Raw genomic sequence first — 20,465 nt, forward strand, 5'->3', positions numbered from 1 at the left:
TTGAATATGAGACCATTTTATTTCAGTTTATTTGATCATTTCCAAACCTACAGGCTAGTAATCAAACTGGCAGAGACACTGAAGAAAACGCGAAATATAGGCATAGAAAACGGAACCAAACCATAATTAAGGCTGAGAGAGACAGTGACCCACGCAGGAGTCATTTTATTAATGCGTATGATTATATCTGTAGACTGCAGGACACAAAAACCTGGGCGGCAGCTCTCGACACCAGAATGAGCTGTTGGCACTGACTCCAATTACCATGAATTCATGGTGTCTCTCTACTGAGTGTCCTAATCAAAGTTGTCTAAGTAATTATCAGCAAAGTTGAGCATCTGCTTCATGGCGGTGAGGAGCAGGATGTCACAGGCGTCATTCAGCTCATTCTCGCTGGAGTAATTCTGCACCGGAAGCACATTCGACTCCGCAATGCCCAGACATCCACTTGCTTTTTTGATCTGCAGAGAGACATTTACATTCCTCTTCAAATATATTTTCTTCAGTTGCTGTGTTGCAAGATTAGTGTCAAACGGGAGTTTGTAATAAGTCACAAGTGAAACGGCAGGAATCTGCGTTTAGCAGATGCTGCTGTATGTCAACGTACAGCTAAATTTCCAAATCTCTTGCGTGCAATTAAATGTCAGACACAAATTTGTCATCCATCCATCCATCCATAACCCCCCATTCAGTATATGATGAGTCTATCCCAGGGAAAAGAGGACCTGAGGAAGGAGACACCCAGGCCAGGATGCCGACTCATTGCAGGTCACACAGTCACATACTGCGCACAGTTTAGAGATGTCACTCACAGGGACATTTAGAGATGTTCAGTCACAGGGAGGACATGCAAACTGCACAGACATGGAGTGGAGGTAGGATTCAAAGCCCCAACTCTGGAGGTGTGAGGCCGCAGTGCTACACACTGAATCATGTGGCTGCCTTTACATATGTTAGGAAATAATACAGTGCTCCAGACAAAAGAAGAGGAGCCATTGGCTATTAAACCCAAACGCAAAATGTTCAGGAGCCAAATGCAAACGTAAACATTGAAATATGAATTAAAATTCGCCCGTAAAGAAATCTGGAAAACCAAGAGGAGTTGCATGCTTTTGTTGAAAGATATTACAACTGGGAGGCTGAATATAAAGCTAGCTGTACTGTGGTATCACAGTTAAAGTTTACCTCCTTGATATTCTCGCTTGTTGGTGTAGGGTATGTTCACTAGGGAAGCCAGAAAATGCAACGAAAAGGGTGTTGGGGAAAGCGCCCGGCGTTTCCACCCCAACTCCACACTACACTTTGAATTACGAGACAACACACTTTAAAGTTTTACTTGCGCAAGGGTAACCACACTCTCCGCAGCATGAGCTACAAAGACATGTGTCACAGAGGGTGGTTCCCATTGGCTCCTTTATTTATAGTCAGTGGGAGGCGCTGGAGTCACGCAAGATAGGGAGGTGAGAACAAGAACAGTTTTTCACTTAAGCGTGCAACTGTTGAGCGCATACTCAGGGTACGTGCAAGCTAAATACTATTATTAATATAATCTAGAGCATGTGGATAGAAGACTACAAAATAATGTATATACGTATTTACTCTCATAGCTAATCATACAGGAATGATAACAAAATGATTAATAACAGTTTCTTCAACCTAACAAAGGGTAACGTGTCGCACTGCATTTTATTTCTTAGCATGTCATTTTCTGCAGTTTCATCTCGCGGTTGTCCACGTTCTTGTGTGTGTTTATACGTTTTTAACGTTGTGTTGTATTAGCCATTTCTATGACTAGACATGATGTCATCTATTTTTTTCCCCTCTCTGCCCCTTCTGAGGCTCCATACTCTCTGCAACAGGTTGCCAGATAGCGTGAAGAGTTTCCAACGCTACGATTCGACAAAACCCGCCCAGTCTGTCAACATTACACTGGATCTAGCCAGGGTTTAATCACATGATAATGTAGAAGGAAAGGCAAACATGGGGTAATTGCACATAATTAAAAGCTGCCTTATTTATTTTTTATTTGATTGTGAGAGGGAGTTACCATTGGTGTCTAGAATGAAAAAACTCAAATCTATTTGCATTGGTGGCCATTTTACTTGCCATCTGCAGCCCTGAAATACTGAAGATAAAGTTTTGTGAGCCATTGGAATATAATAAACAGAAGGTCACACCCCCAGGGCTGTGGGTTCGATCCCTCCCACTGACTCCATGTGTGATGTTTGCTTGCTCACCCTGTTTCCTCCTAGAGACCACAAATAATCAGCCAGGTGAACTGCTCTCTCTCACTTGGTCATTGTGTTTGTCTGGGTGTGTTTTGCTGTCACTGGTAACCTTTCAAGTAGTTGCCATCTTGTCAGCTTGTAACCAAACTCACCAGATCTCTTATATAGTAGCTGCGGTACACATTCTTCAAGTCCTTCTCCACATGTGGGCACGCTTTATCCACTTTGGTCAGTAGCACTACTAGAGGGACATCTAAAAACATCAACGGAAATGTCACCCTAATCACATTTATGATTAAATATTGTACGGAATAAGCCATTATCAGATGACACGGTTTCATAAGCAAATCCATAGCAATCAGCACACTGATGTCTGTCTTATTCTTACTCAGAAACACCTGCCAGCATCAGTCTGCCCTTCCTGAATCCACATGTGCTCAACTCAGCTCATGTTCATGTCCCAGCATCCCATCCCCTTAAGTGGGCTCTATGTGACAGAAAGCCCTCAAGCTTCTCACAGACAGAGCAGCTCTGTGTGGAGGAGCATCCAGGAGCTCCTTCAGTTACAGCATGAATACTGTTATTGCCAAAGGTACGGAAAACTTTCAGTTTGTGATGTTCCATTCAAGGAAAGTGAATTTGTCTTGGTCTTTTTCTAAATATCCAAATTGAAGTCATAACTTCTCAGGGATAACCTTACTTCTAATATCATTATATACTGTAAATATTCAGTATTACCCATGTTTCCAGAAAGCCAGGTGATAACACACATTATAACCTCCATATAAATAGCTGATTTAGTTGTTTATGAATTTAAACCCCAGATCAAATGCCACCTCCCTCCCTGTTCTCCCCACTGACTAACCTTGCAAGCGACAATCCTTTCGGATTTGATCAACTTTCGTCTTCATGTCTTTGTCCAGAAGTCCAGGTGATGAGCTGTCCATCACATACACCACACAGTGGATCCTGTCTGCAAGTGTCTGCGTGCTGCAGTGCTGACGATCCTCTGTTGTCTTTGGCTGCGATGGGTTGAACTAAAGAAACAAAAAGGTGTCATGCAGACATGCACTGACTTTGAGATCACGAGGAACTCAATAAAAATGCAATGTGAATCCTTTCATATGACATTTGTGTAACAACAGTACCTTATTTATACTAAAAACAGAACAATGACTGAGATTTGGTTTCCTCAGAAAATAGTGTGGAAAGAATAAGAGCAGTAATCATAAATGTGTGACTTCTGTAAGCCATTACAGTGATCAGACCTGCATGAGTTCATTAGGAGGTATTTTTGAGGCCTGGTTAGATACACAGCTCTTACCTGGTACCCATCCGGTATGTAGCCCTTCAGGATGTTCTCAATATCGTCAGGGTTCACCCCTCCATTAGCTGTTTTTTCTAGTCCCATGGTGTCACACAGTAGGAATGCCAGAGGCTGTCCACCTCGGCCTGCCTTCACCTTGTAAGTGCGATACTGTAAGAAGACACATGATTTCATTCATCATCTCACAGTTAATCCAGTTTAGCAGGTGTATCAAACACATGTAACTTGGGGGCCACTGACAAGGAGTTCTTCAGTAGAAGCGGCCCACTTAAGTTTTTTGTTTTTGAACAATATAAAGATAATCCGCTAAACAGCCAGCATTAAAATATGTGTGTGTTTGTGTGTGTGTGGGGGGGTTATTTACTGAGCTTGGTGATGCTGCTGAATAGTTTTTTTGTGGAAACCAATCATGTGATCAGCAGACTGGATTTAATAATAATCAAATATCTCACATTGAGAGCTGGATCAGTGCAGTGTGATTTCATGTATAGTTTCAGTGCCAAATGTGCCCTGGGTAATGGCGATAAGAACATGATGAGGGGGACACAGTGGGTAGCAAGTGTACTTGGGCTTAGAACAAAAACACAATTTAACATTAGAACATGCGCAAATTAAGAGTAACACAATAAAAACTAGTAAAAATTTCTTCTGTTTTATAAAAAGTTACTGATATCTAGTTGGACGGCTAGATGAAGTTCCCAAACTTCTCCTCAGGGGCACCTCAGCCGTTCCATGATTTTGTTAAATTTCACCAACAGCTAAATTATATAATTAAATATTGCGATTTAAAAAGTCAGTGATAGATTGACCAGCTGTATGAGGTCTGCTAGTGGCCAAGTCAAAAAATACATGGCTGCACTGGACGGTCGCTGAAAATACTAGGATGATTTTAGCAGAGGTTCTGAAACGGCGAAGCTGACACACTTTGACGGGCATAATATCATAGTTTTACACCATCACGAGGAACAAGTCTGCCTAAGACTTTTGCACAGTACTGTATGTATGTGGATACAGTCAGGTCCATAAATATTGGGACATCGACACAATTCTAATCTTAATAAAGATTTCTAATCTCTCTGATGGGTTTGTTTTTATCAATAAATACAAGGGAACCAGTACACCTAATGTATTTGCTATCTCTCTGATGGGTTTGTTTTTATTTTTCAGCCTAATGACGGCTTGCTTCACTGATAGTGATAGGTCTTTGCATCTCATATTGAGAGTTGACAGCAACGGATTCCAAATGCAAATAGCACACTTGAAATTAACTCTAGACCTTTTATCTGCTCCTTGTAAATTAGATAATGAGGGAATGACACACACTTGGCCATGGAACAGCTGAGCAGCCAATTGTCCCATTACTTTTGGTCCCTTAAAAAGTGGGTGTCAGATATACAAACTGCTGTAATTCCTACACCGTTCACCTGATTTGTATGTAAATACCCTCAAATTAAAGCTGAAAGTCTGAAGTTAATGCACATCTTGTTCATTCCATTTCAAATCCATTGTGGTGGTGTATAGAGCTAAAAAGATTAGAATTGTGTCGATGTCCCAAAATTTATGGACCTGACTGTATATGTATAAATATAGTTTGAGGACTCATCTGACCAGTCTTGTGGAGAGAAAGACAATTCTGGCGGCTTTGGCCCCTAATACACAGAGCTTGTAAATTGTTCCTTCTTTTATTCCTTCTTGATCAAAGCGGTAACTGTCAAGGATTAATCTGATATGCTAAAGGATCCTGACGATCACCTAAAAAACACTCAATTTGCAGTACTATTTAACACTTGTTTACATTGAATAAGCCTGCTCCTAGCAGGCTGCTATGACAATCAATCCAACAAGAGTTTTGAAGAAACGACACATCTGGGATCTAGTCAAATTTTCGACAACAATTAAATCCAGATAAACTCGTAACTGCGCATGTGAAGAACACCCCCCAGATATTGAGCAAATGCTAAACTAGATTATCATCCCTCCTCTCAAGTAAGAACGTTATATAATAACATTTGGATACACGAGTCTTACACCAGGAAATGAAGAGTTACACAAATCATATTACCTTCAAAGTCAAGCTGGTTGTCATTTCTCCTGCTCCAGCTTGGCTTGTAATGTTGCCACGGAAAACAGAGTTGATGGAGTTGAAGAAGCTTGATTTACCAGCAGTAATCTGACCAATTAGAAGAATCCGAACCTGAGGCACTGAATCAATAGTGGGCTTGTAATCATGCAGGTACTGCTTGAGATTGACTTTTGTGCTAAAGGAATGGACATAGGAATTGGAAAGTTAGTCAAAATTCATAAGGAATATAAATAATCCCATGTCTAATAACATATTACAATAGCTTCCATTAGTCATCTGCAACAGTAACCACTTAATGAAGTATCATATATTTTTATTAGAAAGTGTTTGTTTATTTATTTATTAATATATTATTTACAAGTGCTTTTAGCCAAAGCTATGCAAGACTTAACGGACTTCCTCAAGGGCCCAACTGTGACATCACTCTGTTGAACATAAGACCAAAATCTTCAGAATCAAAAAGTTAATTGCAACATAAAACTGCGTTGGCACAGCTTGTTACAATTGGAGACGCCCATTACAATAGACCGTTAATAACTTGGGCATAAGCAGACAAATTAAATATAAGGCAAAAGATACACAACAAAGATACATAAATGCAGTGTAGGTGATGAATACAGTTACCAGCTGGTGAGCTAACCTGCAGGGCTGCACACTGCCCAGTGTTTATATGTGTGTTTGTGTGGGAGGAGGAGATAATAGAACTCATGCATATTTTAAAACTATATGTGTAAAATAATGTGATGCTAGTAAAAAATAAACAAAACAACTTGTTGATTATATTGGATAAAAACGGGCTTCATACCTATGGTCCCACACAATATTCCTCCATGGTTTTTCAAGGAGTTCTGGTTTTTTCTCCACTGTCACTGGGGTACTGTTCCCACTTCCCATTTTCCAAACACCAGCTTCCTGACCTGTTCAATGAAAGCATTATGTTTTCATTATCGTTCCACCTGTCCCTGGAGATATTGGGGTTAAGGGCCTTGTTCAAGGATCCAACAGGAAAAATATTGGGCCGATCAAAGGATCTGAACCAGCAACCGGCTGATTACAGACACAGAGTCTTAACCGACTGAGCTACACACTGATTCATTACCCTTTTGCATCAACCTTTTTAACAATATGCTTTTATCAATATGACATACTACAGGTGGCTTTGGAGTAAAATGTTTCTTAAATAGATTTTTTCAGTGCTTGAAGTAGGGAAAATCAGGAGCCGTTACTCCCCTTGTTATCTTTTACTGTTACTAGCAAATCACGAGAGTCGCCAACATGCTAGAAATGTTGCCGGTTCTCTGAAAAGAATGACAAAGAGGTGCCGGTCCGGTCTCTCTCTGAGCAGCCCACTTCAAGCACTGCGTTTGTACTTATACCTATTATACCTGGTGGAGAAATAAAGATGCCGGTGTCTAAACAGTGCCTAAATAAATCCACAACATTAAAGAATGGCCTTTATTAATTGAACAATATATTAACTAACATAAATGTATTAATATAATATAAATATATTGACTTAAATATATAAATACGAAACACTTAAGAAATTTACACAACATGATGCATCTACATGAGTTACCCAGAAAAACATTTTTATGACAACGATGACTAACAATTCCATCCAAAGACGACTCCCAAACCCACTAAGTTATAGGGCTTCTTACATTTTCTACGCTGTGGAAAAATACATATTTGTTTGACAAACTCACCTTTTCTAAACGATATTCAACCAATTTTGATTTTACAGATTATAGTGAAAGTGAAAGTAAGAGTTAAACAGGCATCATGTTTTTCACTCTGTAGTTCAGAAATATTCGAATGTAGAAGTTACAACATTTCATATAGTCACAGACACATTTTTCATTTCGCAGTTCATAACTATTTGATACTAGCAATATACTATCAATTCTCATTTCAGGGTTATAGTATTTGAAAGCTGACATAGGATACTTGGAAATGTTTGAATAATTAAAATAATCAAATAGCATCATCTAAGTTTTTCTAGAGAAGGGCTGTCGACGGCCGTTATGTGTTTTAAAGGGTTACCATTAGAATAGTCAGCAGAAGTTGCAATTGAATAAGTTAACTCTGCTAACCTAGCTACAAAAACAATGCAAAATAGCTTATGCTGTGTAATATGACATTAGCTGACTGAGTCGCTAGTGCAGTAACAGACTGATAATATGACAGACTTTATAATAGTAACAACGATTAGTTTGTTTTATTATAATTAGGGGTGGGCATGGATTATTTTTTTATCTAGATTAATTTAGAAATCAATCATTTGAATTCTGCCAAAGACATTCAGAATATCTGTGCTACCTAAATAATGATTAAAAGTAACTAGTGTTTCAGGGGGTCGTTAGAGAATGTTTTGTTTCACAGACGTACTTGGTGATTTTAATCCCCTCCGAATCTGCTATGTCTGTGTTTTTCTGTCACAACCTCTGTGATAATTTCCGAATGCGATGTCTTTGATATACTTTTTCATTCTTTCATCATAGCTTGCATAGTATAAGACCCAGCTCCCAACTTTGTGAATAGATTAACGGCAATATTTTTTTTTTATCGCGCAATAAGAGTCTCGCATTAACACAGCACGTTAACGCCGATAACGGCCCACCATTAATTATAATATTCATTAATTTAGGTAAATCATCATCTTCCTCGTGGCCCAGCCAGGCCCACACACGCTTTCCTGCTGCATCCGCCCTGTTTAACACTCCCTCCCTGTTAAATCATGTAGCTACCATGCTTACCGTTTCAACTACACTCTCCTCCTGCTCACTCTGTCTCTGTCCCTCCTTGACTTCACTGTCAGACACCTGCTCCTCTGCCTGGGTGCTGTCATGACTAGTCACCTCTCCTCCATGTGCTATGTTCACCTGTTTAGTGTCGTCAGGCAACGTTACTGTTGGCTCGGAAACCGAAGCTACAGCACTAAACATGTCGGTTATTTTTGCACATGTTGAGGCATCAACCTCTAGATTTTTTTTTTTTGGCCCGCAACTTCTCTGCCCCCCCCCCTTGCGCTTTTGCTTCTCCATCCTAAATCCACTGATTTCTGGCTCTGGCCACTGACTGCATCTGACACAAGAAACAGAGGGGGAGGGGTGGAGCCTGTTAGGAGATGATTAGGCCAGCCCAGTGTCAGTATAGAAAATGAACCAATGGGCCTATGTCCCTGCTTTATGGGCCGGTCGTTGGCCAATAAAAAAAAAAAAAAACAAAAACATATTAAATCGACCAGCCCCCAAGTGCGTCGGCCCACCGGACATTTGCCCGGTATGCCAGATTACCAGTCCAGCCCTGTATACAACTAAATACTACGCCATTTTATATAAGGAAAAATACAAGTACCGGTTCATATTTAACGTTTAGTAATTATTACAATAAGTTTTATTATTCATATTGGTTACCAAATCTTGCTACGCATCCATTTCAGTTCTCTGACGGTTCGAGAATAACGGTAACCGCCCTTCCAGCCAAAGACTTAAAAAAAAAAAAAAAAAAAACATCGTGTAGCTGTAGTTATACCAAAACTAATAAATTGACGCTTTACGGGGTTTCATACATTTTGTATGTCATTGAAATATTCTAACTTATTTGACAAACTCATCTTTTCCAAACGATATTCGACCGATTTTGATTTTACATATTATTGTGAAAGTGAAAGTAGGAGTTAAACAGGCATCACGTTTTTCACTCTGTAGTTCATGAATATTCGAATGTAGGAGTTACAACATTTTATATAGTCACAGACACATCTTTCATTTCGTAGTTCATATCTATTTCATATAGCAGCAATTCTCATTTCAGGGTTATCGTATATGAAAGCTGACATAGGATACTTGGCTAAAATTTTAACTTAAAGGAAGTTACAAATTATCTTATAAGTTACTTTAAAGTAAATCATTATTCAAATTGGATCCTTGTATGCAGACAACCCTTCGTATTCGCGGGTTCCGTACCTGCGGATTCAACCAGCCGCGGACCTCGCCTGTACTGAACGTGTACAGGCTGTTTTTTTCGTGTCATTATTCCCTATACAATATATTAGACCTATAACCGCTATTTACATACCATCTACATTGCATTAGGTCTTATAATTAATGCAGAGTATATTTAAAGTATACAGGAGGATTTTAAATTAAATAGTATATACAATTAAGTACTACGCCATTTTATATAAGTAAAGAAATACAAGTACCGGTTCATATTTAACGTTTGCTAATTATTAGAATAAGTTTTATTATTCATATTGGTTATGAAATCTTGCTACGCGCCCATTTAAGTTCTCCGACGGTTCGAGAATAACGGTAACTGCCCTTCTAGCCAAAGACTAAAAAAAAAATATTTTTTTAATCTTGTAGCTGTAGTTATACCAAAACCAATAAATAGACGATTTACGGGGTTTCATACATTTTGTACGTCATTGAAATATTCTAACTTATTTGACAAACTCACCTTTTCCAAATAGAGTCTTCGACCACCACAGTTTTTGTACAGACAGTTGTGAAAATGAAAGTAGGGGATCAAACGCATTTTATACAGTCACCAAAGGAACGTTGACCACACCATGGTTCATGAATATTTAATATTGCAGCGATTCTGATTTCACTGTGAGCGCATAGACGGAGACCTTGCCAGAAATTCCAGTTAAATTCATAATCATACATGTTCAACGGCTGTGCTGCACCCCCTGAATCTGTCAGGGTATTCATGCCTCTACTGCGACCCTACGTTCAAGTACTGACATACAATGCTATATTATAATTTCAACGTAAATGCAAAAAAAGCTATGAGGCCTATATTAAAACAGATTTTGATATTTTTTTCTACACATATGCATGAGTTTGGTTTGAGAACAGCATTAAATGTAAATATAATTGTGCTTCAAAAATATCGTTCAATTGGACTTTTCACAGAAACATAAATTGAACCAGTTCCGGAATTTAGTAAACCTTGGACGCTGTTGAAATATACATATATTTGTTGGACAAATTAACCTTTTCAAAAACATTCTCAGACGGCCGCAACGTTTACTGAGTTGTGAAAGTGAAAGTAGGAATAGATTTTGTATAAACAGGATGTTTTTCACAGCGAAGGTTATAAATGTTTTAAAGTAGCAGTTGAAACATTTTGTATAGTCATAGACATGGAGTTTTTCCACTCAGCTCATAAATATTTCATATTGCAGCCAATCTTCATTTCGGTTTATTTTATAACCAAACCAAGAGGCCGCGTCAATATAAATGCTCGCGCACGCACACACACGCACACGTAATAGTGGTGAGCAAATCGGCTCCGACGCCATCCAAATCCGCATGGATGTATAAAACATGCACCCGCCACGAACCCGTACTAATTATTTTCTCCGATTTAGACACCCACACCGAATCACACATTGCAAGTATTTCCCAGCAAACATGCCCATTTCGGCCCCGCATGTTGGGCATATGCGGGTCAGCCCACTCGGGGATCGCAGCAGTTTTGCCCTTTTGGCAAAAACCCCTATGTGGGTTTTCTGTGGGCTAGCCAACAGTTGGGGAGTAACCCCACACAGGGCCTGCATGTTTTGTTTGACAGCCCCTTTCTAATTAGAACTGCACACAGTCACCAAAGCATGTAATTATTATTCATTATTATTAGTGATTAATGAAACTAACTATTAATAATAAGGTATTGTCAACAGCAACATCAATAATAAAAATTCTTATTATTGTTGATGGTTATTATTTATTAAGTAGGTATTAACAATAATAATGCCAATTGTTATTGTTATTATTATTAATATTATTACTATTATTATTATTATTATTATTATCCATCCATTTCCCAAAACGCTTATCCTACTGGGTCCCCGGGGTCCGGAGCCTATCCCGGAAGCAATGGGTGCGAGGCAGGGTATTATTATTATTATTATTATTATTATTATTATTATTATTATCGTCATCTAAAGCTGTGTGTCTCATTTTGGCTTTGGGTTGGAAAACAGTCCGTAACGGAGAGTGTTCTGGCCCTGCCATTTATTTTGTGTCATCACAGGGGACACATTCCCTGTCCTGTGCCCGAGCCCCTAGCGACGCTGAATAGGACAAGCGGGGACAGAAGGTGGATGGATGGATGGATGGATGGACGGATGGGGGACACGCGCTGGGCGTTTGAGTGCAGCGGGAAGCTTGCGATCTCGAGACAGGTGTTACGAATCAGAAAGACTGTTAGGAGAACAGTCATTAGCGAAAGCTAATGAAAAAAAGATCATCCCTTGATAGACACATTTAAAGGCACTCCCTGTGAGTAAAATGTTACGTTAATATATGTTTACCCACATTCAATTTAACCGCATTTTGAGTTGAAAAACACAATGAATGTTAAATACGCTGTTCTTGTCAGTTCACTGCGTATCCGCTAGATCGGCTAAATACAGGCTGTACTTAAATATAAGGTAAGATGTAATATTAAACGTTCCTTCATATTTGAATATCTATGTTGATGCGCCGAGGTAATGATTTAGGCTACCTAAAGTATATATGTTCCTGTAAATTTATTGTAAAGACACTTTCTAAAATTAAAGGAAACCAATAAAATCCGCACAAACAGTTCGTCTTACCAGTAAATCGTTATGATTTTTTTTACATTATCTTTTTTATTTTTAATGTGTAGTGTTGGTCATATGTATAACATTTACATACAGTGTTTTGTATCATATAAAACAATGTTGATGTAGGTGCTCACAGACACGATTCATCTTTTAAAAAGACGATGTAAACGATATCTGTACAGTAATTTCTCTCATGATTTTCTTAATAACATTTTCTTTTCTCTAGCTAACTTTATTGTACAGTACGCCTATATTCTATGCCATGTTCCATCACAAGTTTATTACATTTTCCATTATAGTTTGCTGCTGTCTTGTGAATACACTAATATATTACTTCAATTTAGGTAAAGTATCTGGCAACAATTGGGGGTCCCAACCCATCTGTCTACACAAGACGCATCCTGGCCCAGCAGTTGTGCTGGCATGGCTCTGGCCAGAAGATGGCCTTTGGGCAGATGATGGTCTGCAGAGCAGTCATAGGTACAGTATGTAATGTTCATATGCAATTAGACCCTAAGAAGGGGAACATAATCAAATCTTGAATTTAATTATAAAGGCCAAATTACAGAATATTTTATGACTATAGGAAATACAGTATTCAAGTTTTGTGTTTCAGATTACACTAGAAAATAAAGGCATGATGGTATTTCATAAAGACGCATCAGCCTTAACTTAATTTAACTTCTAACTTGACCTTATGTTCTGTTCCAAAGCTAGTTTAAAGGCTCCTCTAGTTGTGACTGAACTAGACTAGATCTTTCGCAACTGACATTTTAGCTTACCGTAAAACCCATCCATCCATCCATTTTCCAAACCGCTTATCCTACTGGGTCGTGGGGGCTCCGGAGCCTATCCCAGAAGCAATGGGCATGAAGCAGGGCACAACCCAGGATGGGGGGCCAGCCCATCGCAGGGCACACTCATACACCATTCACGCACACATTCACACCTACGGGTAATTTTAGCAACTCCAATTAGCCTAGTTTTTGGACTGTGGGGGGAAACCAGAGTACCCGGAGGAAACCCACCGACGACATGGGGAGAACATGCAAACTCCACACTCCCAGGCGGAGTCTCGAACCCAGGTCCCAGAGGTGTGAGGCAACAGTGCTAACCACTGCACCATCATGCCCCCTGTGGTGAGAATAACCATGATATTGAGGATGGCAGAGGTGGTGATGATGGTAGAAATGTTGGAGGTTCTGGTGCCAGTGGTGATGTGATGGTGGTACAGATGATGGAGGTTCTGGTGACTGTGATGATGGAGGTGATGAAGATAGAGGTGATGGAGATAATGCTCATTGTGCTGATGATGAAGCAGATAATGGTCATGATTGTGGTTCTGTCTTTGCTGGACTGTGGACCTACAGAAATGGTTTTGGTCATAATGATGGTGGTGTTTATTCTGCTTGGTGCCTAGCTGCCCTGTCAGTGAGGATGTCACTGTTTCCCCTGAGGGGGATCCCAACCCTGACTTCCCTCCTGGGGCTGCTGCTGTCTGCTCTGCACTAGGGGTCTCATCTTCTCGGCTTCCTGTCAGCCGTCTGCCTCCATGGATGTGTACTGACCCTGGTGAGGGTGGCATCTCAGTCTGATTCCACTACTGAATGATGAGCCGTGTAGATCTACAGCCCTTCCCTTCATCAGAAGGTCTCTTGTTCACATGCCACATTTGGGGTCAATTATATAAGTAGGTAGCTTGATGTTCTGACATATTACACAAGATTATTTTATCACTTCACTCAGTTGGCTGTCTGAGTAGAAGGGCCCAAGTACAGTTAAAATATCAAGTTAAACACTTTGATAAGATCTTCTGAAAAACCTTCATGTGACATATGCTTTCATTAAAAATTCCAGTGATGCAGAAGTTGAATATGAGACCATTTTATTTCAGTTTATTTGATCATTTCCAAACCTACAGGTTAGTAATCAAATTGGCAGAGACACTGAAGAAAACTCGAAATATAGGCATAGAAAACTGAACCAAACCATAGTTAAGACTGAGACAGACAGTGACCCATGCAGGAGTCATTTTATTAATGCGTATGATTATATCTATAGACTGCAGGACACAAAAACCTGGGCGGTAGCTCTCGACACCATCAGAATGAGCTGTTGGTACTGACCCCAATTACCATGAATTCATGGTGTCTCTCTAATGAGTGTCCTAATCAAAGTTGTCTAAGTAATTGTCAGCAAAGTTGAGCATCTGCCTCATGGCGGTGAGGAGCAGGATGTCACAGGCGTCATTCAGCTCAATCTCGTGGGAGTAATTCTTCACCGGAAGCACATTCGACTCCGCAATGCCCAGACATCCACTTGCTTTTTTGATCTGCAGAGAGACATTTTCATTCCTCTTCAAATATATTTTCTTTAGTTGCTGTGTTGCAAGATTAGTTTCAAACAGGGTTGTGAAAAGTCACAATTGAAAGGGCAAAAATCTGTGTTTAGCAGATGTCATTGTACAAGTAAATTTGTCATCTATTCCTCCATCCATAACTACCCATCCAGAACATGGTGAATCTACCCCAGGAAACAGAGGACATGAGGAAGGAGACACCCAGGCCAGGATGCCGGCTCATTGCAGGTCACGCAATCACACACTGAGATGCCAATTACTCCAAAAACATGTTTTCAGTTATGGGGGGGGGGGGGGGCACACAGTCACAGGGAGAACACGCAAACTGCACAGACATGGAGTGGAGGTGGGATTCAATTCCACAACCATGGAGGTGCGAGGCCACAATGCTACACACAGAGTCGTTTTGCTGCCGGAGAATATTATTTTTTTAGAAAATAATGCAAGAGTCCATACAAAAAAAACATCCAACTCAAACCCAAAATATTTAGGAACCAAATGCTTTTTTATGGAGCCATAATCTTCAACACATGCTAATTTGAAATAAATTTAAAAAATACTTACATAGATATTTTCTCTCCAGTATACACTGCCTTTTCTTTCTCCTTTCTGAGCTATCTGACCTGCCTACTATTGCCTTCTGCATTCTTATACATAATGACATCATAATAAATGACACAGAAATATGCAATATATAAGCTAGACAGCTGCCCAATTGCACGTGTTGTGGACACACAAACGTTGAAATATTAAGTAAAATTCGGCCGTAAAGAAAGAGTTGCTTGCTTTTGTTGAAAGTTCTGACAACTGGGAGACTGAATATAAAGCTAACTGTACCGTGGTGTCATAGATAAGGTTTACCTCCCTGGTATTCTCGCTTGATGACATAGGGTATGTTCACACTAGGAAAGCTAGAAAATGCAATGAAAAGCGCAACTCGTTGTACTGCGTGATTTTTTTTTCCGCATTCTTGCGTTTGTCCACATTCTTGTGCGTCGTTATACATTTTTAATGTTGTGTTCTATTGGCTGTTTCTATGATTGTACACGATTGTCCCTAATGTTTGTTGGGGTAAAGAGGGAGTAAAAACTACATTCAAACACTTTGGAATGTGTCTGTATCCATTTTTCATCGATGGGAGTGAGCAGCACAGAGAAACGCACTTCAGTGCAGTGCGCTAGTGGGAACATCATAATATCTTTCACTGTTTGTAATATCATTCAGTGTTTGTGTGTGCATTTCATGTTCAGTCGTCCAGCTGTCTTGCTTAAAGTGTGAATAAACACAGTGCAATTATTAATAATTATGTATAAAAACACATAATATGCAAGTTACATGATGCATTGTCCCCCTTTAATGCTTAAAGCTCACTTCACAGGATATATATGTATTATTTAGGTTAATACTCATCAGTCCATAAATAAATGCCACCTATTTTACTTTAAACGAACACAGTGCAGTTATTAATGGTAATGGAAAAGTATTGCGGGATTGCAGGGCTATTTTTTTCCCTTCTCTGCCCCTTCTGAGACTCCATACTCTCTACAACAGGTTGCCAGATAGCGTGAAGAGTTTCCAGCGCAACGATTTGACAAAACCCACCCAGTCTGTCAACACTGCCCAGGGTTTAATCATGTGATAATGTAAAAAGACATGTACATGGGGTAAGTGCACATGATTAAAAGCTGAAACTTTTCTTGCCTTATTTATTTTTTATTTGATTGTGAGAGTCTAGAATGAAAAAACTAGTCACAAAATTAATAAATCTAGTTGCATTGGTGGCCATTTTACTCGCCACCTGGAGCCCTGAAATACTGAAGATAATGTTAGGGTTAGTCATTAGGGTCATTGTGTTTGTCTGGGTGTATTTTGCTGTCACAAGTAACCTGTCCAGCAAGTTGGCATCTAGTCAGCTTGTAACCAAACTCACCAGATCCCTTATATAGTAGCTGCGGTACACATTCTTTAAGTCCTTCTCCACATGTGGGCACGCTTTGTCCACTTTGGTCAGTAGCACTACTAGAGGGACCTCTAAAAACATCAAGAGAAATGTCAATCACATTTACGATGAAATATTGTACGGAACAAGCCATTATCAGATGACACGGTTTCATAAGGAAACCCACAGCAATCAGCACACTGTCTGTCTTATTCAGAAGCACCTGCCAGCATCACTCTGCCCTTCCTGAATCCACATGTGCTCAACTCAGCTCATGTTCATGTCCCAGCATCCCATCCCCTTAAGTGGGCTCTATGTGACAGAAAGCCCTCAAGCTTCTCACAGATGGAGTAGCTCTGTGTGGAGGAGCATCCAGGAGCTCCTTCAGTTACAGCATGAATACTGTTTATGCCAAAGGTACGGAAAACATTCAGTTTGTCATGTTCCATTCAAGGAAACTGAATTTGTCTTGGTATTTTTCTAAATAATTAAAGTCATTACTTCTCAGGGATGAGTGATGTTACTTATAATGTTACTGTGTAATTATTCAGTATGATACATGTTTCCAGAAAGCCAGGTGATAACACACATTATAATCTCCATACAAAATAGCTGATTTAGTTGTTTATGAATTTAAACTCCAGATCAGATGCCGCCTCCCTCCCTGTTCTCCCCACTCACTAACTTTGCAATCTACAATCTTCTCGTATTTGATCAACTTTCTTCTTCGTGTCTGGGTGCAGAAATCCAGGTGATGAGCTGTCCATCACATACACCACACAGTGGATCCTGTCTGCAATTGGAATTTGGCTGCAGTGCTTACGATCCTCTGTTGTCTTTGGCTGCGATGGGTTGAACTAAAGAATCAAAATGGTGTGAATGAGACATACAGACATGCACTGACTTTGAGATCACGAGGAACTCAAGCAAAATGCAATGTGAGTCCTTTCATATGACATTTGTGTAACAACAGTACCTTATTTATACTAAAAACAGAACAATGACTGAGATTTGGTTTCCTCAGAAAATAGTGTGGAAAGAATAAGAGCAGTAATCATAAATGTGTGACTTCTGTAAGCCATTACAGTGATCAGACCTGCATGTGTTCATTAGGAGGTATTTTTGAGGCCTGGTTAGATACACAGCTCTTACCTGGTACTTGTCTGGTATGCAGCCCATCAGGATGCTCACTATATCTTTAGGGTTCACCCCTCCATTAGCTGTTTGTTCCAATCCCATGGTGTCACACAGTAGGAATGCCATAGGCTTTCCACCTCGGCCTGCCTTCACCCTGTAAGTGCGATACTGTAAGAAGACACATGATTTCATTCATCATCTCACAGTTAATCCAGTTTAGCAGGTGTCTCAAACACATGTAACTTGGGGGCGACTGACAAGTAGTTCTTTAGTAGAAGCAGCCCACTTAAGTTTTTTGAACAATATAAAGATAATCCGCTAAACAGCCAGCATTAAAATATGTCTGTGTTTGTGTGTGTGTGTGTGCGTGTGTGGTCACTGATGAGGTCATATATCATGAAGTGTGAAACAAAAAAATATTCAAATTGTCAATACAGCAGAGTCCCGCTTATCCAACCTTCGCTTATCAGACATTCTGTATTATCCGACGTCCGTCCGCAAAATAACCCCAAAACAACGCATCAATCGGCAACAATAACTGCAAGTTGCGACTGTGACCGTAGTCTTTTGTTTGTTGCTCCTGACTCTACCGCAGCTAATTAGTTACCCCGACTGTACAGTGTTGCACCCATCTATACTATGACTCATGTGTCTGTCATTCGCCCCCCCCCCTTACTCACTCACTGTCACAACTCACTACTCAGTGCAGCGCAGTTTATCATTGTATGCGGACCGGTTTATCGTCTGTTACATGCGTATGTGTGTCATGCCCGGCTCGTCCGCTCCTCGTGTGTGCGACGCCCCCTGATTACCCACGTGTGCTTCCCTGACTGTATCCAGCTTTGTCCGCTTCCCTTGATTAGTCTTTGTGCATTTAAGTCCTGGGCAGACCTGTTCCCCTTGTCCGTCATTGTGGTTAGGTGTGAGTTTAGTGTGGTTTGTCGGCTCTACGCCGGCCCGCACGATCGCCTGTCTGTTCAACCCTCGATCGTGACAGAATGACGGACCTCAAGAAAAAGAGGAGACAGAGGAGAAGGAAGATCCCGGAGGACCCGGAGATCTACCTGGGAGCTCGCTTGCTCTCCAGGCTATGGCTCCTGACCAAGGAGGAACCTGTCTCGCTCCCAGACCCAGGACCGATACGTATGGGAGCCTGCTCGTTGGCCCGGCTGGGGTTCGCGAGTGACGATGAAGAGGAAGAGCCCTTCGCGTTCCCGGACCCGGAGCCATTCCCCCCGGAGCAGCTACCCCCCCCTGAGCGGTATTTATTCCGGCCCGAGCCACTGGCCAACTGGGGAGGCATCAGAGCGGTACAAGACGCCATCCCACGTGTGCCCCACCCGAAAAGGGCCGCGGTTGTCTCGCCCGCTCGGGACTTGCCAGTCCCGCCGCTTGCGGCAGCCATCCCCGAGGCGCTCCCCATGCCTCCGCCAGACGCAAAGGCTGCCCTGGCCAATCGATTCTTCACCCTCCAAGGGCTCTACTGGAGGGTGATTGCAGATTCGGCCACCCCGGGTAGCCCGGAGCTAGACAAGCTCACTGTACAGCTCGGGAGGGACTTTGATGCTTTCGCCCCCTCCTCTGATTAAGGGGACATGGAGCGCTTGGCAGAGGGCTTAAAGAGGCTGATCCAGCTCCGGAAGGCTGTGGCGCCTGCTTCCGAGCTACTGCCTCTGCCCACAGCTCCAGCGCCGGCACTGCCGTCCCTACCCGCGGACCCCGCGCCGGAGCCGCCGCCTCTGCCTACGGACCCCGCTCCCGTGCAGCCGCCTCTGCCTGCGGATCCCGCGCCCGACTAGCCGCCGCCGCTGCTTGCGCAGCCACTGCCTGCGCAGCCGCCGCCGCCGCCTGCGCAGACTCCTCTGCCTACGCTGCCTGCAACATCCGAGCAGGCACCCCTTCTGCCTGCGTTGCCTGCCTTTCCCGAGCAGGCACCCCCTCTGCCTGCGTTGCCTGCATCTCCCCCTATGACTCCAGATCCTGGCTCCACTACGGCCCCATCTCCCCCTATGACTCCAGATCCTGGCCCCACTCCAGTCCCGTCTCTCCCTGCGACCCCCACGCCCTCAGCCCGGCGACCTCGACCCCGACCAAGGGTAGTACTGTCTGTGTCTCGTAAGGGGAGGGGACACAGACTCAGGACGGGGGTCCCTCCTGCCCTGCCCCCTGGCTCGCCCTTCATCGCCTGTGCTGGGGCTCGGTCGGCTCCTGCGGGTCCTGGCCCTCCGGGTCGGCTGTCACCTGCGGGTCCCCCTCCGCAGCCTCGTCGATCGCCTGCGGGCTCCCCTGAGGTGGCTTCCCGGTCGCCTGTGGGTCCTCCCGCTCCGACGTGTCGGAAGACGTCGCCGCCTGCTGCGGCTCCCCCCCTCTCCTTGTCCTCGCCTGGGTCCCCTTCAGCTCTCTCGTCCCCTTCCCTGGCTCCCCCTCCGACTCCCTCCGTGGCCCCCCCGTCTGTCCCTCGCCCTGTCTCCTCGGCCCCTCCGGGGTCCCCTCCAGCTCCGGCCTCCCAGCCGCCTATGGCCCCTCCGGTTGCCTCCCGTCGCCCGCTGGGGCTCCCTTGGGCTCCCTTTGGGTCCCCGTCCTTCTCTCCTCGCTTTCCTGGCCCTGTCCCTTCTTTGTCTCCCTTCGCTCCTGTCTTTGTCCCTCCGTTTGCTCCTCGTCCCTTTGCTCTGCCCGTCCCTGCTCCTCGTCCTCCTGTGTTCACTCCTGGCCCTTGTGTTCCGCCTGTTCCCACTGTGTCACCTTTCCTGGTCTGTCTGTCTGCCTTCCCGGTCCTATGTCAAGTCCT

The 20,465-nt window shown here is 42.5% G+C and overlaps 2 protein-coding genes and 1 long non-coding RNA gene across 6 annotated transcripts in view; 1 reads left to right on the forward strand and 2 right to left on the reverse strand.

Moving 5' to 3' along the window:
* LOC125720161 (interferon-induced protein 44-like) overlaps positions 1-20,465 on the reverse strand; it is a 518,912-nt gene continuing 498,447 nt past the window's right edge. Inside the window, exons 4-8 of one of the 2 annotated variants that reach the window (XR_007385361.1) lie at positions 17,693-17,845; positions 17,226-17,397; positions 16,532-16,632; positions 14,322-14,574; positions 1-211 (exon numbers count right to left, since the gene is read on the reverse strand). Coding sequence is in view for 1 of the 2 variants with exons in the window: in XM_048995340.1 (XP_048851297.1) it covers positions 14,410-14,574; positions 16,532-16,632; positions 17,226-17,397; positions 17,693-17,845 (591 nt within the window). In the remaining variant the exon portion in view is untranslated. Of the gene's footprint in view, positions 212-14,110; positions 14,575-16,531; positions 16,633-17,225; positions 17,398-17,692; positions 17,846-20,465 lie in introns of those variants that run through there. The other variant, XM_048995340.1, reaches the window with a different exon arrangement.
* Positions 1-20,465, reverse strand: part of LOC125720162 (interferon-induced protein 44-like) — a 24,408-nt gene continuing 3,943 nt past the window's right edge. Inside the window, exons 1-7 of one of the 3 annotated variants that reach the window (XM_048995341.1) lie at positions 10,106-10,230; positions 6,444-6,555; positions 5,618-5,813; positions 3,553-3,705; positions 3,094-3,265; positions 2,381-2,481; positions 1-461 (exon numbers count right to left, since the gene is read on the reverse strand). In XM_048995341.1, the coding sequence (XP_048851298.1) occupies positions 297-461; positions 2,381-2,481; positions 3,094-3,265; positions 3,553-3,705; positions 5,618-5,813; positions 6,444-6,532 (876 nt within the window). In that variant the 5' untranslated portion in view covers positions 6,533-6,555; positions 10,106-10,230 and the 3' untranslated portion in view covers positions 1-296. Of the gene's footprint in view, positions 462-2,380; positions 2,482-3,093; positions 3,266-3,552; positions 3,706-5,617; positions 5,814-6,443; positions 6,556-8,397; positions 8,564-10,105; positions 10,231-20,465 lie in introns of those variants that run through there. The other 2 variants (XM_048995343.1, XM_048995342.1) reach the window with 2 other exon arrangements.
* The window catches only part of LOC125720179 (uncharacterized), a 15,951-nt gene continuing 10,040 nt past the window's right edge, over positions 14,555-20,465 (forward strand). The window contains exons 1-2 of the long non-coding RNA XR_007385373.1: positions 14,555-14,829; positions 16,153-16,265. This is a non-coding gene — a long non-coding RNA (uncharacterized LOC125720179). The remainder of the gene's footprint in view (positions 14,830-16,152; positions 16,266-20,465) is intronic.

This window comes from Brienomyrus brachyistius, chromosome 24 (assembly GCF_023856365.1).
Source record: "Brienomyrus brachyistius isolate T26 chromosome 24, BBRACH_0.4, whole genome shotgun sequence".
Lineage (NCBI taxonomy): Eukaryota > Metazoa > Chordata > Actinopteri > Osteoglossiformes > Mormyridae > Brienomyrus > Brienomyrus brachyistius.